This window comes from Lodderomyces beijingensis (genome assembly GCF_963989305.1).
Source record: "Lodderomyces beijingensis strain CBS 14171 genome assembly, chromosome: 5".
In the NCBI taxonomy this organism is placed as follows: Eukaryota; Fungi; Ascomycota; class Pichiomycetes; order Serinales; family Debaryomycetaceae; genus Lodderomyces; species Lodderomyces beijingensis.
Window position 1 is genome coordinate 1,479,532 of NC_089974.1, and position 16,837 is coordinate 1,496,368.

At 43.1% G+C, this 16,837-nt stretch overlaps 6 protein-coding genes across 6 annotated transcripts; 3 read left to right on the forward strand and 3 right to left on the reverse strand. All coding sequences in view use genetic code 12, as the record gives it.

Annotated features, from left to right (window-relative positions):
• Positions 1–101: 101 nt before the first annotated feature.
• Positions 102–704, forward strand: LODBEIA_P45200 (uncharacterized protein; the record flags this gene model as incomplete). The annotated part of the gene is made up of 1 exon (XM_066974751.1): positions 102–704. One exon carries the CDS (start codon positions 102–104, stop codon positions 702–704), a length of 603 nt encoding a protein of 200 aa, XP_066831458.1.
• Positions 705–761: 57 nt separating this feature from the next.
• LODBEIA_P45210 (uncharacterized protein) lies at positions 762–3,843 on the reverse strand (the record flags this gene model as incomplete). The annotated part of the gene is made up of 2 exons (XM_066974752.1): positions 762–3,724; positions 3,807–3,843. 2 exons carry the CDS (start codon positions 3,841–3,843, stop codon positions 762–764), a joined length of 3,000 nt encoding a protein of 999 aa, XP_066831459.1.
• Positions 3,844–4,108: 265 nt separating this feature from the next.
• LODBEIA_P45220 (uncharacterized protein) lies at positions 4,109–5,587 on the reverse strand (the record flags this gene model as incomplete). Its single annotated transcript, XM_066974753.1, has 1 exon — positions 4,109–5,587. One exon carries the CDS (start codon positions 5,585–5,587, stop codon positions 4,109–4,111), a length of 1,479 nt encoding a protein of 492 aa, XP_066831460.1.
• A 1,468-nt stretch (positions 5,588–7,055) lies between these two features.
• LODBEIA_P45230 (uncharacterized protein) lies at positions 7,056–10,589 on the forward strand (the record flags this gene model as incomplete). The annotated part of the gene is made up of 1 exon (XM_066974754.1): positions 7,056–10,589. One exon carries the CDS (start codon positions 7,056–7,058, stop codon positions 10,587–10,589), a length of 3,534 nt encoding a protein of 1,177 aa, XP_066831461.1.
• A 233-nt stretch (positions 10,590–10,822) lies between these two features.
• Positions 10,823–12,940, reverse strand: LODBEIA_P45240 (uncharacterized protein; the record flags this gene model as incomplete). Its single annotated transcript, XM_066974755.1, has 1 exon — positions 10,823–12,940. The coding sequence occupies one exon, from the start codon at positions 12,938–12,940 to the stop codon at positions 10,823–10,825; it is 2,118 nt and encodes a 705-aa protein (XP_066831462.1).
• A 587-nt stretch (positions 12,941–13,527) lies between these two features.
• LODBEIA_P45250 (uncharacterized protein) lies at positions 13,528–16,692 on the forward strand (the record flags this gene model as incomplete). The annotated part of the gene is made up of 2 exons (XM_066974756.1): positions 13,528–13,563; positions 13,645–16,692. The coding sequence occupies 2 exons, from the start codon at positions 13,528–13,530 to the stop codon at positions 16,690–16,692; spliced, it is 3,084 nt and encodes a 1,027-aa protein (XP_066831463.1).
• Between the last annotated feature and the right edge of the window lie 145 nt (positions 16,693–16,837).

Sequence of the window (16,837 nt, forward strand, 5' to 3'; positions counted from 1 at the left end):
TCAGTAGTAGCACCAACCACTTTTTCCACACCTACTTCTTAGTTCAAGGGTGTTTATCAGGTCAATTGTCTGACACTTAGCCCCATACGCTCCGTTTTGTTATGTTTACACTCGACTTGGATCCGTATGCTATCATACTAACAAGCTTGTTCATCTTGATCTTGCAGAAACTTCTCTCGATAACTGGAAAATCCAAGATTCAGAACCAAGTCTGGCAATTCTACACCAGGTATCTATCGCAATCTAAATCTATAAAATTGTACAATGGCAAGCAGAACGAGATCAGAGGTTTGACTCGCGAACAGAAGGCTATCAGTGCGCAGGACCAGTATGCCAAATGGACCAAGTTGAATCGCTCGTTGGACAAGCTCAAGAAGGAAGTGCAAGAGTTGAGTGAGTCTATTCAGAGTGAGAAGTTGAAGGTTGATGGATTGACCAGCTTGTTGTTGAGTTTACTCGTTACGTTGCCGATTTGGGTGATGCGTATATTCTGCAGAAAAACAGCCTTGTTTTACTTGAGAAAGGGGGTTTTGCCCGATTATCTTGAATGGTGGCTCGCTTTGCCGTTTTTCAAAAGTGGCACTATTGGTTTGACGTGTTGGATGTTTGCTGTGAACAATGTGTTGGCCATGGCTGCGTTGTTGATTAGCTTCCCCTTTGCAAAAGCTGTTGCAAAGCCCGTGAATCCAAAGGGTAGAAGCTAAAGAAACTGGAGAACAAAAATTTTGAAAAAAACTTGTCAAAAGTACCATTATGATGCTTTAGTCTATTTTTTTTGTTTGTACGTGTGTCTGTATCATGTTTAATGATTCTTTACTTCTTGTAGTCATAACATTTTTCAACACTTTACTCTTGGCAGTGGTGAATTTGTACGTGTTAAGACTGCCGATTATCTTGTCATTCTTGTGATTCAATTTCAGCCTGTGCAATACTCGCTGCAATCCGGGATTGTTTTCAATTGAGAAATCTTCATGGACATTGTAGTACCAAGAGTCAATCACTTTTGTCCAGCACTTTACATCTAGACAGTACCCATAAACATCATTGCTGGCGTCGGTCAAGACGTAAGGAGACCCGTCCTGGGAATTGAGGTCAATGCATTTAACTCCAGGTGTAGTTACACCATTCTTGACACTGTCATCTAGTTGAGTCATGTTTAATACTGCGGCGATTGATATCCTCTTCATATAACATTTCATGGTGTTCAAGTTCCATCCATAGAATACTCCAGACCCAGTCAACACCAACAAATGGCCATTCCTGTAGCTCATCGATACCACATTCTCGCGAAGCTCGATTGTTGGTAAAATATATCTCCCCGTTTTGGCCGAGACAACTTGCACACTTCCATTGAATGAACATAGAACGTAATATTTTAAATCGTCACCTCCATCACCACCGAGACCCTCCTCTAATATCGGAAGAATCAGTTGGATCCTAAAGGGGAAATAGAGGGTGAATAAACGACGCTGATGCTGCTGCTGCTGCTGCTGCTGATCACTTGGGTCATTGTTGTAAACAATCACCTTTGTAGCATCGTCGAAATCACGATCTTCCTGCCTTGGGTCATCTTCATGCCAAGGTTTGCCATTTCTCACTTCTATTGTAGTGGTGATCTCGTCAACTTGTTCAACTCCAATTGCCGGATTCGCCCTTTGTTTGTGGATTGTTTTCCGAAGAATAACGTAAAACATCGAGTCCTCGTCAAACTCAATTGCTGAATTGTTGGAGATCTCGCCAACAATGTCCTTGTTATTACTCGCGTACGCCTTGTAGATTTTGCTGATTTCCTTATTTTGAAGGGCATTGTTGCTGAAAAGGCTTTCTGGTAAATCCAAGGAAATGTCAATAAATGTGCTAGGATATTTTGTTTCCAACCACCTTCGTTTCTCTCTATTCTTGAGTCTTCGAAGGGCGGACTCGGAAAGTTGTGCTGTCGGAGATGATGATTCATCCTGTATCGCGACACCTCCCATGTCATCAAAATCCTTGACTTCCTCATCTTCAGCTGGAGCTGGAGCTATGCTTGAGTCGCGCTTTTTAATGCCATATACCGTTGTTTGTAGTCCTAGTCGTGGCAAAATGTAGTTTGGCTGAGAAACTTTAGAGTTGAAATCAGCATTCGATTTAGATTCTAGCTTGTGCTTCTTTAGAGCACTGCCTTGGTCGTTTGGCTTCAACTGGGCTGCTGCAGTCTTTAACGATGATGATGACGGTGACGACGATGAAACAAGCAACGGTGCAACTCTTTTCTTACCAGACTTGGTAATCGATATTGTTTGTTTTCTTAGCTTGGCAGTATCAATTGTCCTTGCAGGTACCAAAGCTTGATTTGGAGTCGATGTGATTGCTCCATTTTCGACGGACTTGGTCTCAATTGATTTCTTTGGAGATGCAAAGATGGGCGTGGGTGTGGGCGTGGCGGTTTGGTTGTTGTTAATGTTGACGCTGTTATTTGCAAGACTTACTTTACTAGCTTTCTCTTCCAACTGCAACTGCTCCACGCTCTCTGGTAAAATGGCAGCTTCGCGATCAGTGCCGTATTTATTGAGCTGCTTGTCTATCAACCCACGAGAAGCCACCACCTCGCCCAACTCGCCCTTGTCGAAACGCACGCAAGTAATGGAGCCATCGAGACAACTGAAATATAGTGTCTCCCCATCCGGTGCCCAGCAAATGTCCGTTATGGCGTTGAACACAATATCCAGACACACAACAATCGGCTTTGAATTGTAGGTAGACCACACCGCAAGTGTGCGGTCTTGGCCACCTGTAGCTAGCACAGTTTGGAATTTGGGGTCGTCTTCGTTTTCATCTGCGTCCCCGCCGTTGGTTTGGAATAGTTGCGGCGAAAACGAGCAAACTTCTACTGGTGCTTCATGCCCAATCAAGGACACGTCGGTGCCCCAATTGCCTCGATTCACAATTGCCACTGATGGCACGGGCCCATTCGTGGCGTTGGGAACAGCAATATGCTGTCCATCGGGAGACCAGCTCATCCTTCTAAAATATGAAGTGAGAGGAGATTTCTTAAACGGCTCAATGACAACATGCTCCATTTGAAACTCATATTTGTTGTACTCGTTCAATTTCTTGTGGTATCGGAAAATCCGCACTGTTCGGTCATCAGAGGCAGTAGCAAAGAACTTGTTGGCGGGGTCAAAGACTATCCCCTTGACCATCGACTGGTGCACGTCATACCTCTTGATTCTCTCAAACGTCGTTGCGTTCCAAATGATGATTGACCGGTCCAAGCCAACAGTAACGAGCAAGTTGCCATCTGGGGACCAGCAGATATCCTGAATGTCGTTATCGTGAGCCACTAATCTTTTGCGGACTGTCCAATGCTCGAGGTCTTCTTGTTCTACTCCAAACGCCTTTGGCCGCTGGTCGTCATCTTTCTCCCATATAAGCACAATCTTGTCGTCGGACCCACTCGCGAGCCACCTTCCATCGGGGGAAAACTTGAGCGAGGTGACTACCCCATTATGTCGAGACATGGAACACAACGGCCGGCGTAGTGTCTTGTCTGGTAGCTGTGAAATTTCAACGTCTGCTTCCAAGGATTTCTTGCACTTGTTGTAGCGTTCATCCAGAAGCTTGAAAAAACGAGTGATTGTATTCACGTCCCATATCTTGATGTAGCCGTCCAACCCGCCCGATGCCAACCTTGTGCCGGTGGAGTTTATCGTGACTGAGTAGCATTCTATATTTTTATTTTCAGCTAAACCATTTTAAGGTTAGTAAAAAAATACAAATCAAAAAGAAAAGCCGGGAAAGGGAGTTGGTTTTTCAATTCCACGTACTACTATGTCCAAGCCATGGTATCTTTAATATTTGCATGTTTCAGTAGGGGGACCAGATCTGGCTATATAAAGGTGTATGTGTATGTGTGTGTTGGAGTTCTTCCCTAGTCTCCCCAACCTTACACGCCAATTGGCGAAATTTTGTTGAAACTTTCGAGCGCACAATTTACACCATGGTGAAGAAAAGACTGAACTTGCAATCAATCTGGTCCTCTACTTTGGTTGTTTTCTTTACATTGTCTTTTATACATTAAACCTTTCCTACAACAAGTTGTTTTTCCTTCCTCTACATATGATTCCTCCTACTCCAACTCGAATTGTACTCTGAGAGCCTTGCCGAATTTTTCAAGACCAATAACCAATTGGTCTAATGGAACTGCGGCATATGTACCTCTAAAGAAAATGTGTGTCCTTTGACTAGGGTTTTGGGGCAAGTTCTTTTGTGGTGGGGTCGATTGTCCTTCACTTTTGAACCACGAACCTGGAATCATCAAGGTGCCCTGTTTGATGCCTTCTTCGTAAATCAACGACTCTATCTTGATTGGATCTTCACCCAATTCGTGAAATTTTGGATGTTTGGAAACGTCAATGGAAACTGTGAAAAACATACCGGCAACTGGTGGCACCCACGTGCAAACTTCGCTTGGGAAATATTTCTCCAATGCGTCAATGGCAACGTCCCTCTTGTGGGTGTACTCTGCTCTCAAGCCAATCAACCAGTCGAGGTAGCCGGATTGGCCCCATTTCTGCAACAATGCGTTCGTTAAAGTTTGCGTTAAACCAGATGGACACTGGATTGAAACTTCGTGCAATCGAACATATCTTTCCAATAACGCTGCTTGGCCAACGATCCAGCCAAATCTCAATCCAGGGGCAATGACTTTTGAAAACGAGTCCAATCTAATGACTCTTCCCTCAGTGTCGAGGGAAATGAACGATGGCACCAACGCCTTGACAAATTCATCGTGGCCGTGGACTTGCTTGCCTTCTCTTTGAGACTTGTCCTTGGTGTATGTTTCCATTTGCAAAAAATAGTATGGCTCGTCTTCCACAATGATAAAGTCATATTTACAAGCAATATCGTAGATTTGCTTTCTTCTCTCCGCGCTCAAACTGGAACCAGTGGGGTTTTGGCCAGTGCAAATGGTGTACAACAATTTTGGCTTGTTTCCCGTCCAGCGCGACATCAACGTCTCCAAAGCACTTGGGATGATGCCAAACTCGTCCATGGTCACTGGAACAGTGTTTATACCTTGGCCATTGGCAGTTTCCAACGCCGACGAAAATGAGTACTCTTCAACCAAGATGGAAGAACCTCTGGAACAAAATGTTCTCAAAGTGGAGTCCCACGACTCAGTGTTTCCCACGGAAGCAATCAAGTCCCAATCTTGGTAAGGAACACCATGAATAGTTTCAGTGTGCTCTTTCAAAAATGCAATAACTTCAGGTTGGCCCTCGGTGAAGCCATACTGCAAAGATCTCGCCAATTCAATCTGGTTTGGTTCATTCTGGTCGGCCTTCTTATAGACTTCAACTGTGGACTTGATGTCGTCAGTCAATGGTGCGCCAATGCCCTTGGTGAACCCCGGCGTGGGGATCTCGGCCGTGATCTTGTTGAATGGAAAGTAGTCTGACAAGGGCAAACCGCCGCCCAAAAAGGTCATTCCGGGTAATTTATAGTATTTGAAGGCATCTTTCAACGGAGAGTTTTGTCTCGACTTGGCCTCTGGCGACAACAAGTGCGTCAAGTTCTTAGCTTTCTGTGATTTCTCCTGGGTCATTTTCTCAAAAAATATAAAGCGTAGTCAAAAAGGATGGGTGGGTTAAGTTGAAACCTGTAAAATGGAAAGTGAAAATTGAAAATTTATGTATATATATTCTTTTTTTTTTGGAGAAGCTACCTGGGTGTTGTACTTATAGTGCGGCACCAGATCGGTATGAGCTTGTCGGCAAGAGACGGATAAGGTGAATTGTCCAAAGTGAAATCTGCAACAAGCGGTTGTGAGTCAAGTTGGAAATTACTAATTCCACTGTTTGCTATGGCAGAGTTTCCCCTCTGAACCCCCCCCAATCGAGATCGATTTGGCAAGAGCTGAATAAAAGATTAAAAAAAAATAAAAAAACGAAATCTGACTGTTGGTCGTTTTTTGCGCACTGCACGGATATTTGGAGAAAGCGGAGTACCCTTAGGAAACCACAAGAGCAGCTTCAGGAGGGACTTTTCTGTCCATGGCTGCAAAAGTAGAGCTTGCAGGGGCCCAGGTCAAAAGTAAACTGTGCTGTTTTTCTTTCGGAGCAGCTCCTTAGACGTCCACCCCCGTTCCCGCTTTGCGATGAGTCACTATTTAACCACCGCTTAGCGGAAAAATAAAACGAGATTTCGTATGGACAGCGCCTATGCTGGGGATTCAACACTGCAAAGCCATATCTACATGAAAGAAGAAGTAGGAGTAGAAGAACGTGTTGGTCAAGCTTGCAATTGGCAAGACTTTGAAACGATGAGAGTCTTTTTTTTTTTTCTATTTTCTTCATAAAAGTGGCATTGTGGGGGGAATTGCCTTGCTTTTCAACAGTCAATAATTGCCAGGATTAGGATTTTAGAACAACTCTCAGCCTTTTCAGCATCTCGCGTCCCTAGCAGCTCGCGAATTGTACACATTTGCATTGGAAATTGTTGCAAAATTACGTGTAAAACTTACTCGATAGGCCCAAAAGGAAGCATGTCAGTAAATCACAGTCTGGGCAGGTTCAGGTACAAGCGCTCTTACTTAACCCGTGTCACGATTGATATGAACAGTTGTGTAAATATCGCGGGCTAGTGAATATAAGCTCTTGCTGCACCTGTTAAAATTCCACCTGACACACGTTAGCGTTTAGCTGAGCTAGTCTGAGCTGAGCTGATTGACTTAACCCGTTTCACGATTGTTACGAACAGTTCTGTAAATATCGCGGGCTAGCGAATATAAGCTCCTACTGTATCTGTTTAAACCTAACACACGTTAGCGTTGAGCTGAGCTAGTCTGAGCTAGGCTAAGCTGAGTCGATTGGCCAAGTGGCGGAGGTTTGAGCTTTGGTGTAGAAATGGCTGCCAAAAAAGCCGGTTGCGAAACGCAGCAGTGACAGCTGTGGTAGAAGCAGCTTATGCTGAGCAGTGCGCGTTTTCTAGAACACTATCGCGTAGTAACATTTTCATTTTGACAGCCAGTTGGGAGAAAAGTGGCAACCACATATACGCCTGTACATATTTTGATGGCAATAACCAAGTCGAGGTTCTTCTTGCCCAAGACCAAGAAGGAAGAGGACCTCAAGCTTCAGCCGCTGTCACCTCCTAGTAGCAAAGAGGACAGTTTATTTGTAAACTCCGACGAGGAGGAACAACAGCGTGAGGAAAACACCGATGCACATCAAGAAGAAGCCATCTTGCTGCAACCACGAGAAACAACCATTTCTTTGAACAAATTTGCCAAAGACTTGAAAGCTGTAGTGGGAGACATTTTGCCTGTCATCTTGGAGTATTTGTACAACAAATACTCCACCGAGAAGCAAAGCGTAAAGGCGGCCATCAGTGAGCTATTCACTAACCCGCCCGACATTGATGAGTTGCAACACATGAAAAAAGACTCAACGACGACGACGCGTCTACTGCAGCTGCCGAGCCCTTTATCCACCGCAGCACAGTCACCGGCTCTTGGCAATGACGCACCAGCAAAGCGAAAGATGGACGCGCTTGAAGAGTTGGAAAAGCTGAACAAAAGGATGCAGATGGCATCTCTGTTTAAAAAGGGGGAGATTGAGCAGCAATCGTGGATGAAAAGTTTGGGAACAATCGAAGTCCAGGCGTGGGCCACTCGTCCCACTATAAAGCCGTTGAAGTTTCTGGATCTTCTCACCGTGAAGCGACTAATACCACGAAACTCATCGATGCAAAAAAGCTCAATCATACGACTATGTCTCAATGAGCGCGAAATCGGGAGGTTGCCCGAAGATTTGACTAGGATATTTAGTCCCTTGATTGATTTAAATATAGCGCACTTTAATGTAACTGTTATGGAGAATATGAAACGCCGGTTATCCACTGGCGATTCGTTCTTGGTACTGATTGAAGTCTTGTTGAAGAATAGTGCATTTGTCAAAAATATAAATGCTTTGGAACAAACACCGGTCAAGAAAGGCACAGGGTTTAGTTTTGCAACTGAGAGTGAGGGCGAAGCTGCCATGAGATTAAGACAATTTGCCGTGGCTAATTTGTTTGACAGGCTAAAGCTCAGGCCATTGAAGTTGGATAGTGAGGGCAAGACTGAGGATGATCAAGCGGCGTCGCAAGTTGCTGAAACAGAAGCAGGTGCGGCAGCAGATGCAAAAGCGGAAGCAGATGCAGAAGCAGATGCAGATGCCGATTCGGAGGTTGAGGAGCCAGTCGACAAAGTCAATCTTGATCAACTAAGACAATTTTATCAAGCAAACAACCAGTCAAAGTTGTTGGAAAGTTTGCCCGAAACAACAGAGCCACCAGAGGAAAATTTCAAGCTCCAGCTAAGAGACTATCAGAAGCATGGACTTTCATGGATGCTAGCTCGAGAAAAAGAGTTGGACGTGTTGGACACGTTATCTGGCGACGACGACAAATTATCTGCTGAATCCAGAAAAAATATTGATGAAACAGGGATGGTGAACCCGCTTTGGAGGAAATACAAATGGCCCGGTGCTGCAGTAGTAAGCCTGCAGAAAATCGAGCTTACCCAACTTTCTCCTTCGTCAACGCAAAACCAAGCCGACAATGGTTGCAAATTTTTTTATGCCAATTTGTACAACGGAGAACTCTCTTTGGAGAAACCTGTCATCAGGACCAGCGTCAAGGGTGGGATTTTGGCAGACGAGATGGGGTTGGGCAAGACCATTGCAACATTGGCGTTGGTGAACTCGGTCCCTTACGATACTAGCGAGGCAAACTGCAAAGCCAATTGCCGGTACGCGTCGAAAACTACATTGATCATAGTGCCCATGTCCTTGCTTTCCCAATGGAAGGAGGAGTTTGAAAAGGCAAACAACAACACTGCAAATCACGTTTGCCATTTGTATTATGGCGACGAGACATCGCTAGACTTGTCGAGAAAGCTTTGCAATTTGGATGCGTCTTTGAATAATAATAATAACAATAATAAGAAAATCCCGATTGTTGTAATCACCACATATGGTACAGTTTTGAATGAATTCACGAGGCTCTCGAAACAGAGAAATTTTCAAGGCGAATTGCCCAAAATCGGCTTGTATTCCGTCAAGTTTTTCCGAATAATCTTGGACGAAGGCCACAATATCCGGAATAGAAGCACCAAGACGGCAAAGTCAGTTTACGAGTTGCAGCTGAGCAGGAAATGGGTGCTTACGGGAACTCCAATAGTCAATCGCTTGGACGATTTATATTCGCTAGTCAAGTTTTTGGAACTCGACCCTTGGAACAATTTTTCCTATTGGAAGACGTTTGTCACCATGCCCTTTGAGCAGAAAAAGATTCTGCAGACTTTGGACGTGATCAAATCCATATTGGAGCCGATTTTTTTGAGGAGAACCAAAAATCAAAAAAAGAATGGCAAACCTTTGGTTCAGTTGCCCGAAAAACAGGTGGTGATTGAGGAGATCAAATTTAACGAACAGGAGGCAAAACTATACCAGTGGTTTAAAATGAAGGCTTACGAGTCGTTTGCCGAAGGTGTCAAGTCTGGCCAGTTGTTGCGCCAGTACACGCAAATTTTGACCCACATTTTGAGATTGAGACAAGTTTGTTGTCATGTGGATCTCATTGGTGGAGCTCACGAAATGGACGATGAGGTGATTGACCTCGAGTCAGACGAGCAGATGAAGAAATTCTTGCTTGAACTCAAAGAACAGCAGGCCAAATTTCTCAACGATACCGAAGTAAAAGAAACCATTTACAAACTTTATGAGCACGTCAAGGAGGAGAACGAGTGTTCCATTTGTACGACATCTCCGATTCCTCGCAACGAGCTAGCATTGACCCCCTGCGGTCACACTTTTTGCATATCGTGCATCTTGGAACACTTGGATTTCCAATCCGAGTTGCGCAAGCAGAAACTCTGTCCCAATTGCCGAGAGCCCATTTCCAAGTACAAGTTGTTCAAGTTGAGGCAGCAAAAGACCACCAGTAACGAAATCCGATTTCATACCCAACAACGAGACCATAAGCAAGATTATCCGTTTCAAATATACTTGTATGATCCCAACCGGTCTAGTTCGAAAATCCAGGCCCTTACACGCCACCTCAAGCAGCTTCAACAACAAGCGGCCAATCTGAAAGTTATTGTCTTTTCGCAATTTGCCTCGTATTTGGATATCATCGAGGCCGAGTTGAAACTTACTTCGGATAATCATTTCAATGTTTACAAATTTGACGGCAGGTTGAACATGAATGAACGGTCCAAGCTCCTTAACGCATTTAACGAACCCGTCACCAATGGCAAAATCTCAGTGTTGTTGCTAAGCTTGAAAGCCGGTGGTGTGGGCTTGAATTTGACTACTGCGTCCAGAGCATTCATGATGGACCCCTGGTGGAGTCCAAGTATCGAAGACCAAGCCATTGACCGGATTCATCGTATTGGCCAGAATGAAACTGTCAAGGTTGTCAGATTTATAATGGAGAACAGCATCGAGACCAAGATGTTGAAGATCCAGGAGAGGAAGAAACAAATTGGCGAAGCTGTTGGCGTTGAGGAAGAAGAACGACGCAAGAGACGTATTGAAGAGATTCAAATCTTGTTTGAAGAATAGGGATAAAGCATTTATTTTGTTGTTTTTGTTTTGTTATTAGCATTTTGCGTAAGGAAGATGAAAAGAACTACCATCAACAACCACCATCAACAACTAACAAATCACTTTATTATCGTGTATATCAGAACCAACCCATCAAACCCTTTTCCTCGCATTGCATTTTTTTTTTTTTTTTTTTTACACAAATATTGCTTTTCTTTTTCTAAACTATAGTTTAGTTGTGGGCGCCCGCTTCAGTACCTAGAAATTGGTTCGGTTTCCTTGCGTAACCATTTATACGCCACGCTATTCTTTTCCAAGGTCCCATTCAACTCCTTCCAAATCGACGCGTGGTACCGATTCAACCAATTCAATTCGTCATCAGTGAGCAAGCAAACATCAATCAACTTCCTGCAAAAGGGCACTTTCGTAACAGTCTCAAACTCTAAAAATCTCTTGCCGTTGAATGAGTAATCGGATTGTTTGACAAACATGACATTTTCCAATCTGATGCCGTAATGGCCTTCCTTGTAAAAGCCCGGCTCGTTTGAAATTAGATTGCCCACTTGAAGTTTATTCTTGGCTGCATTTGGTCTAGGTCCGATTCCAATGGGTCCTTCATGCACATTCAAATATGCACCGACACCGTGAGATGTTCCATGTCCGTAATCCAATCCGTTTTTCCATAGATATTGTCTAGCGATTGAGTCGATCAAGTTACCAGTAGTGCCCTCGGGGAATTTCAACGTTGATAATGCAATGTTACCCTTAAGTACCAACGTGTAGTTTCTAATTTGTTCACTTGATGGCTGGTTGAAATGCACAGTTCTGGTAGTGTCAGTTGTGCCTTCCAAAAATTGGGAGCCGGAATCGTTCAAGTAAATCTTGTTGGGGTTGATCATTGATGCTACGCCTTTGATGGGTTTGTAATGGATCACGGCACCATTAGCACCACTGGCGCTTATTGTGTCAAATGACAAACCGACAAAGTTGTCTTCTTGTTTCCTAAATTCCAAAAGTTTCTCATCTGCTGTCACTTCATCAATAATGTCCTCTTGTTTCGTCATCAAATCTTCCAACCATGCCAAGAATTTGATCAATGCGCGTCCATCTTTCAAATGTGCTACTTTGGCACCTTGCAATTCAACTTCATTCTTTTGAGACTTGAGAAGCTCAATGGGCGAGAGACCGCCTTCAGAGTATGGGCATTTGAGATTTCGGACAACTTCCCAATTTGCATTGTTGGAAATGGAGAATTTGTGACCGTAGACTGAAAACTCCTTTGATACTGTATTGAGTGCATTGTAGAAATCATTGTATGGTTCAATTGTAACGCCAATGCTTTCCAAATCATTAATTATTTCCGGAGCTAGTCTTTCTTTGTCAACATAGAATTTCAACTTTTCATCAGTCAAGATGACATAGGAGTAGAAAACTGGGTTATATTGGATATCCAGGCCACGTAAATTCAATAGCCATGCAATCTCATCTAATGATGTAACTATCAAGCCCTTGACATCGTCGCCATCATCCTTCTTGAATGTTTCTTTTCTTACCTGTTCAATCTTATCCTTTGCTGATTTACCAGTAAATGCAATATCCAAATGTTTAATTTCACCTCTAGTTGATGGCGGTAAAGTTTCAAACTCTTCCCATATGCCATCGACCAAGTTTCTTGCAACGGGTGTTAATTCGACTGCTGCCTTTGGCGATTTCTTTTTCGCTCCGTCAATCAATTTTTTAAATTTTGCAACTTGCTCAAAAGTGATTAGTTTTGGATCGACCCCGATTTTGGCGGTTTGCCCACTATCTAAACTCAACTGAACTGCTTGTTTGACAGTCCACTCTTCCCAAGTTGGCTCATCTTTGGCACCTTGTTTCAATAAAATCCAGTTAAAATCCAATTCATCAACAGCTTGCGTGAAGTATCTACCATCCGTGGACAATGCAGCAGTGCCTTGCTCCTCCTCAGCAATGCTGTTTAGTTCTCGGGTGATTATTGCCACACCGGCGGAACCACTAAATCCGCTGATGAAGCTTCTCTTTTGGTCATAAGCCGACGTGTATTCAGATTGATGTTGATCTTCACTTGGCACGATATAAACGGCAACATCTTCCTTTTTCATTTCGTTTCTCAACTTTAACAATCTCTGAGTCGTGTTGACTTCCTTAGCCTCGGGTAAACATAACGACTGAGGATTCAACGTGAAAACCGAACCTTTACGCGACGTTGAATTTGGATCTTTTAAACCCGAATTGATTCTATTCAAGTTGATCTTTTTCGCAAACAACGACGACTTTCTATTAGCTCTTGATAATAAGCCTGGCGAGCACGTACAGTTGGCACACTGTGCTCTTGCGACTCTAGACATATTGACGTTTTTTCTATTCTTGCCGCTTGTTAAATTCAAAGGTTGTTGAAATGAACCAGTAATTTCCGACAGCAAGGTGATACTAACTAGCAAAATGAGCTCCAAATATGTTTCAAGAGTTACCACGGTTACTGAAAAGAAAAAAAAGAAACTCCTTCTCCAAAAAAACAACAAAAAGAACGGGTGTGTGCTCAAGTGGCTGTTGCTTGAGAATAAGTGGTTGGTTTCTTTTCGTGAGTGCGTTAATGATGCCTCGTCAAGCAGTGTGATATAAACCTCCTGATCATTTAGATAAAATTACTGAGGCAAACCGAGGGTGCTACCACCTGTCTTCTGCAAAGGGAAAGCGGTGCGGCGTGGTGTTTGGTAGCGCAGGGGCAAAAATTGCGCAAGTACACGACCATGTCATATAGAGGCAAATTCCACCGCAGCGACACTGACTACCCTATTAGGAAGTCAACGATTTTGAGCTCTCGCTCAAAACTTTCAGCCAACCACACCACGATAGGACCCCTGGTAAGACCCAGACACCTTACTTGACGTATATACACGTTGATAGCAAGTCAAAAGAACAAAGTACTAGGCTGATGTTGAATCAATTCAACATTGAAGATATCATTAGGGTATGTTTTCCTCAGCTATCATTATCTCTGTTTCCTTGTTCCTTTTTTTTTTTTTTTGTTGCTAACCATGTTGATCACTAGGATATAGAAATCTTGTACACGTCAAAAGATGCTGCCGAAATCCACACCATTCAGGATAAGTTGCAGACATATCAAAGGAGCCGGGAAGGGTATGAGATAGGTCGACTACTTTTGCAACACGACAACCAAACCGTCAAGTACTTTGGCGCCCTTACAATTACTGTGTATTTCAACACGTTTGGTGTTTCCAAGGAGAGCTATTTGCAACCATTTCGAGATATCCTGCAGTCCATTCAACAATTGTGTCAGGACAACTTCCAAGGCAACCTATTCATAATAAGAAAGTTGTTGAGTTGCATGTCGTTGATCTTTATTGCAAATTACAAGGAATTTGATCCGGTGCTATTTATGCTAAACCTTGAGTCTACACACACTGCGGCATCCACACCCACATCGGCATCTATAGACCCCTATTTGCAAAGCTTGACCGATCTGCGACATTTGGAGCTTCTCGTTATATTTCTTGAAGTCTTGATTGAAGACGTGGTCAAGTTTACAAACAACTCACCTGAACTCCACCATTCAATATACAAGAATATTTTCCAGCATTGCCGCGCACTTTACAAATATTTGCTACTTCAACACGCCAACCTTCCATTGGCACTACTTTCCATCCTGTTTGACTGTTTAAACTCATGGATCGTCTATTGCTCAATTGCTGAAAACCAGTCTGGAGTGAGGTATACTGAAGACTTGGAGCCTTTTATTGAATTCACGTTGAGCACGTTCAAAACACCAGTGGACTTTGACAAAATCGATGTTTACAATAAAGCTGTCTCTGCATTGACAGAGTTTATGGACAATATACCAAGGGTTCTCAACCCATTCAAGGGACCGATAAACAGGATTTTGTTTGCGGACAATGAATTTGGATACCAGTTCCTAAACGCGGTATTTACCAAAAAAAACGACACCGAGGGGCTCATCATCATGGAGGAACACCAACTGGAGGTGGACAATATGGTCAACATGATTGTAACCTACTTGACTCTTAACTTGGTACAAATCACCCGCAGTTTGTTGAAAGACGAAACGTTTAAACTACTTCAAACGGCAATTGTCTTGACCAATGCTCCTGGCACACCGACGGCGGACGAAAATATTAGCTCTCAATTTCTCAATTTTTGGGACGACTTTGCCAATACCTTGATCGATGATGCAGATGCCATTGAGGAAATACTTGCTGAAGCAGAAACAACCCGCATGGCATACAACGAGAGACGAGATTCGATTTTGATGGAGGTTGCCGTTGTATACTTTCAAAAGATTCAAAAAGTCTCCGGAACCGATACTCAAGATTTTACAAAGTTTCGTACATTGGTAGCTGATACTTTTATCTTGTTCTACTCTGTTTTAGGAAAAACATTGATTGAAACCTTGTGCCAAGTCGTGGGCCAAAACTTGGTAAACACCGAAGCCGCCATCTATTTGGTTTACAAAATCATCAGTGATATACAATTTTATGACGACGACGACGATGAGGGCGACGGCGACGACAACGTGGAAGGAAATAACGGCAAGACTTTAGAACTTGCTCGGTGCATTAGGACTATATTTGATCGAGGCGTGTTGGATTTGGTGGCAAAACTAAGTCCCACTGATCAACAACAAATTCCAATTAGTTTGCTAAACTTAATGTCGGCATTACCTTTTTTTTACAAGTCACCCGAGGGAAACCTGTATTTAGCACCCAGTTTTGATTTTCTTTTCAAATTGATCCACAATAGTGGTAATCAACAACTATCGCTCGTTGCATCGAGAACAGTTTTCAGAATCTGTAAAGATACAGAAAAACAGTTGATACCTTTCTTGCCCCAGCTCGAGATGGCCCTACAGGAAATGTTGCGAAATCCCGCGTTTGACAGTGTGATTCGTGAACGAATCATGTACTCCTACATTACCATTGTGAGGACACTCAAGGATCCCGCTGAGTTGGGAAATAAGATCCACATGATACTCAATGAGATTTGGCTACATCAACAACAACAACAACAGCAGCAGCAGCAGCAAAACCACTTGAACAAGGAAATGATGGAAGACTATTCTGTTAGCTTGCTCGCGTGCATCAAGGAAATCGGCAGTGCTAGTGTTTTGCCCGAGGAAGCTGAAGATTACCTCGACGCTAACCAACTACAATACACCATCAGTTACTGGAGCCAGGACCCGTTGGGGATTCGATTAAAGATACTCGATTGCCTCAGAAATTTCTCATTGGACTCACATCTTTTATCTCTGAACTCCATTGTCACCGAAAAATGCTGCTGTGTTTTGAAATGCGGCTTTGGAGAGCCAGTGCCTGGTCCTTTTACATTTGGATTGGACTCGATATTCCTGTACATGAATGCCAAATTGCAATCTCGGAGCACGTCATCTATCTACTATCTTCACAAATTGTTGCTCAGCACCATCATCAACAAGTACAAGGAAATCGAGGTTCAGCAAGTTGAGCTCATTTTGCAAGCTGCTTTCGTTGAAAAGATCGATGCAATTATGAGCGACGTGGATTTGATAAGCTCCTCGCTTGAGATTTTCTCGGCAATCATCGACGTGAAGCCGAGTTTATTGCTTCCAACTCAAGTGTTTTCAGCTTGCATCATCCCGTTTGCCTTGGATGCATTCGAAAAGCACGAAGTGCCAACTATCAAATCGACGATTAAATTTTGGAATGGATTGGTAACGATAAAAAAAGGTAGACAAGAAGATCAAGTGTTTGTTCGTGAGATGATGACTCGAGAAGATGAAAATGGCCAGTCTCTTGGATTGCGGCTCTCCCAGACTTTACAAACCGCGTTTTTGAAAAGTCCGCGATCAGCTTTGGATTACTATTATCCACTTTTCACCACGTTAATCGGCAAGTATCCCATGGACTACAGAAAGTGGCTACTTTTAGTCTCTAATAACTTAAATGTGGGCAAAATTACCTTGGAGAAATGTGAAGTACAGCAGTTTGCGAGTAAATTGATGATTACACGTGGTCAAAGGATGGCAAATGAAGTGCTCCGAGAATACTGGTTAAAGATTAATAAACTCGTTGACTACAAACGATGAAATCATACACACACAAATCGATGAAAAATAAAAAAAAAAAACAAAAAAAGACACAACAAGAATAAGAACAAATGGTGATCTTTCTCCTCCAACTCCTCCTCACTCCACCCCAGATTTTTTTTTTTTTTGCTTTTTTTTTTGCTTT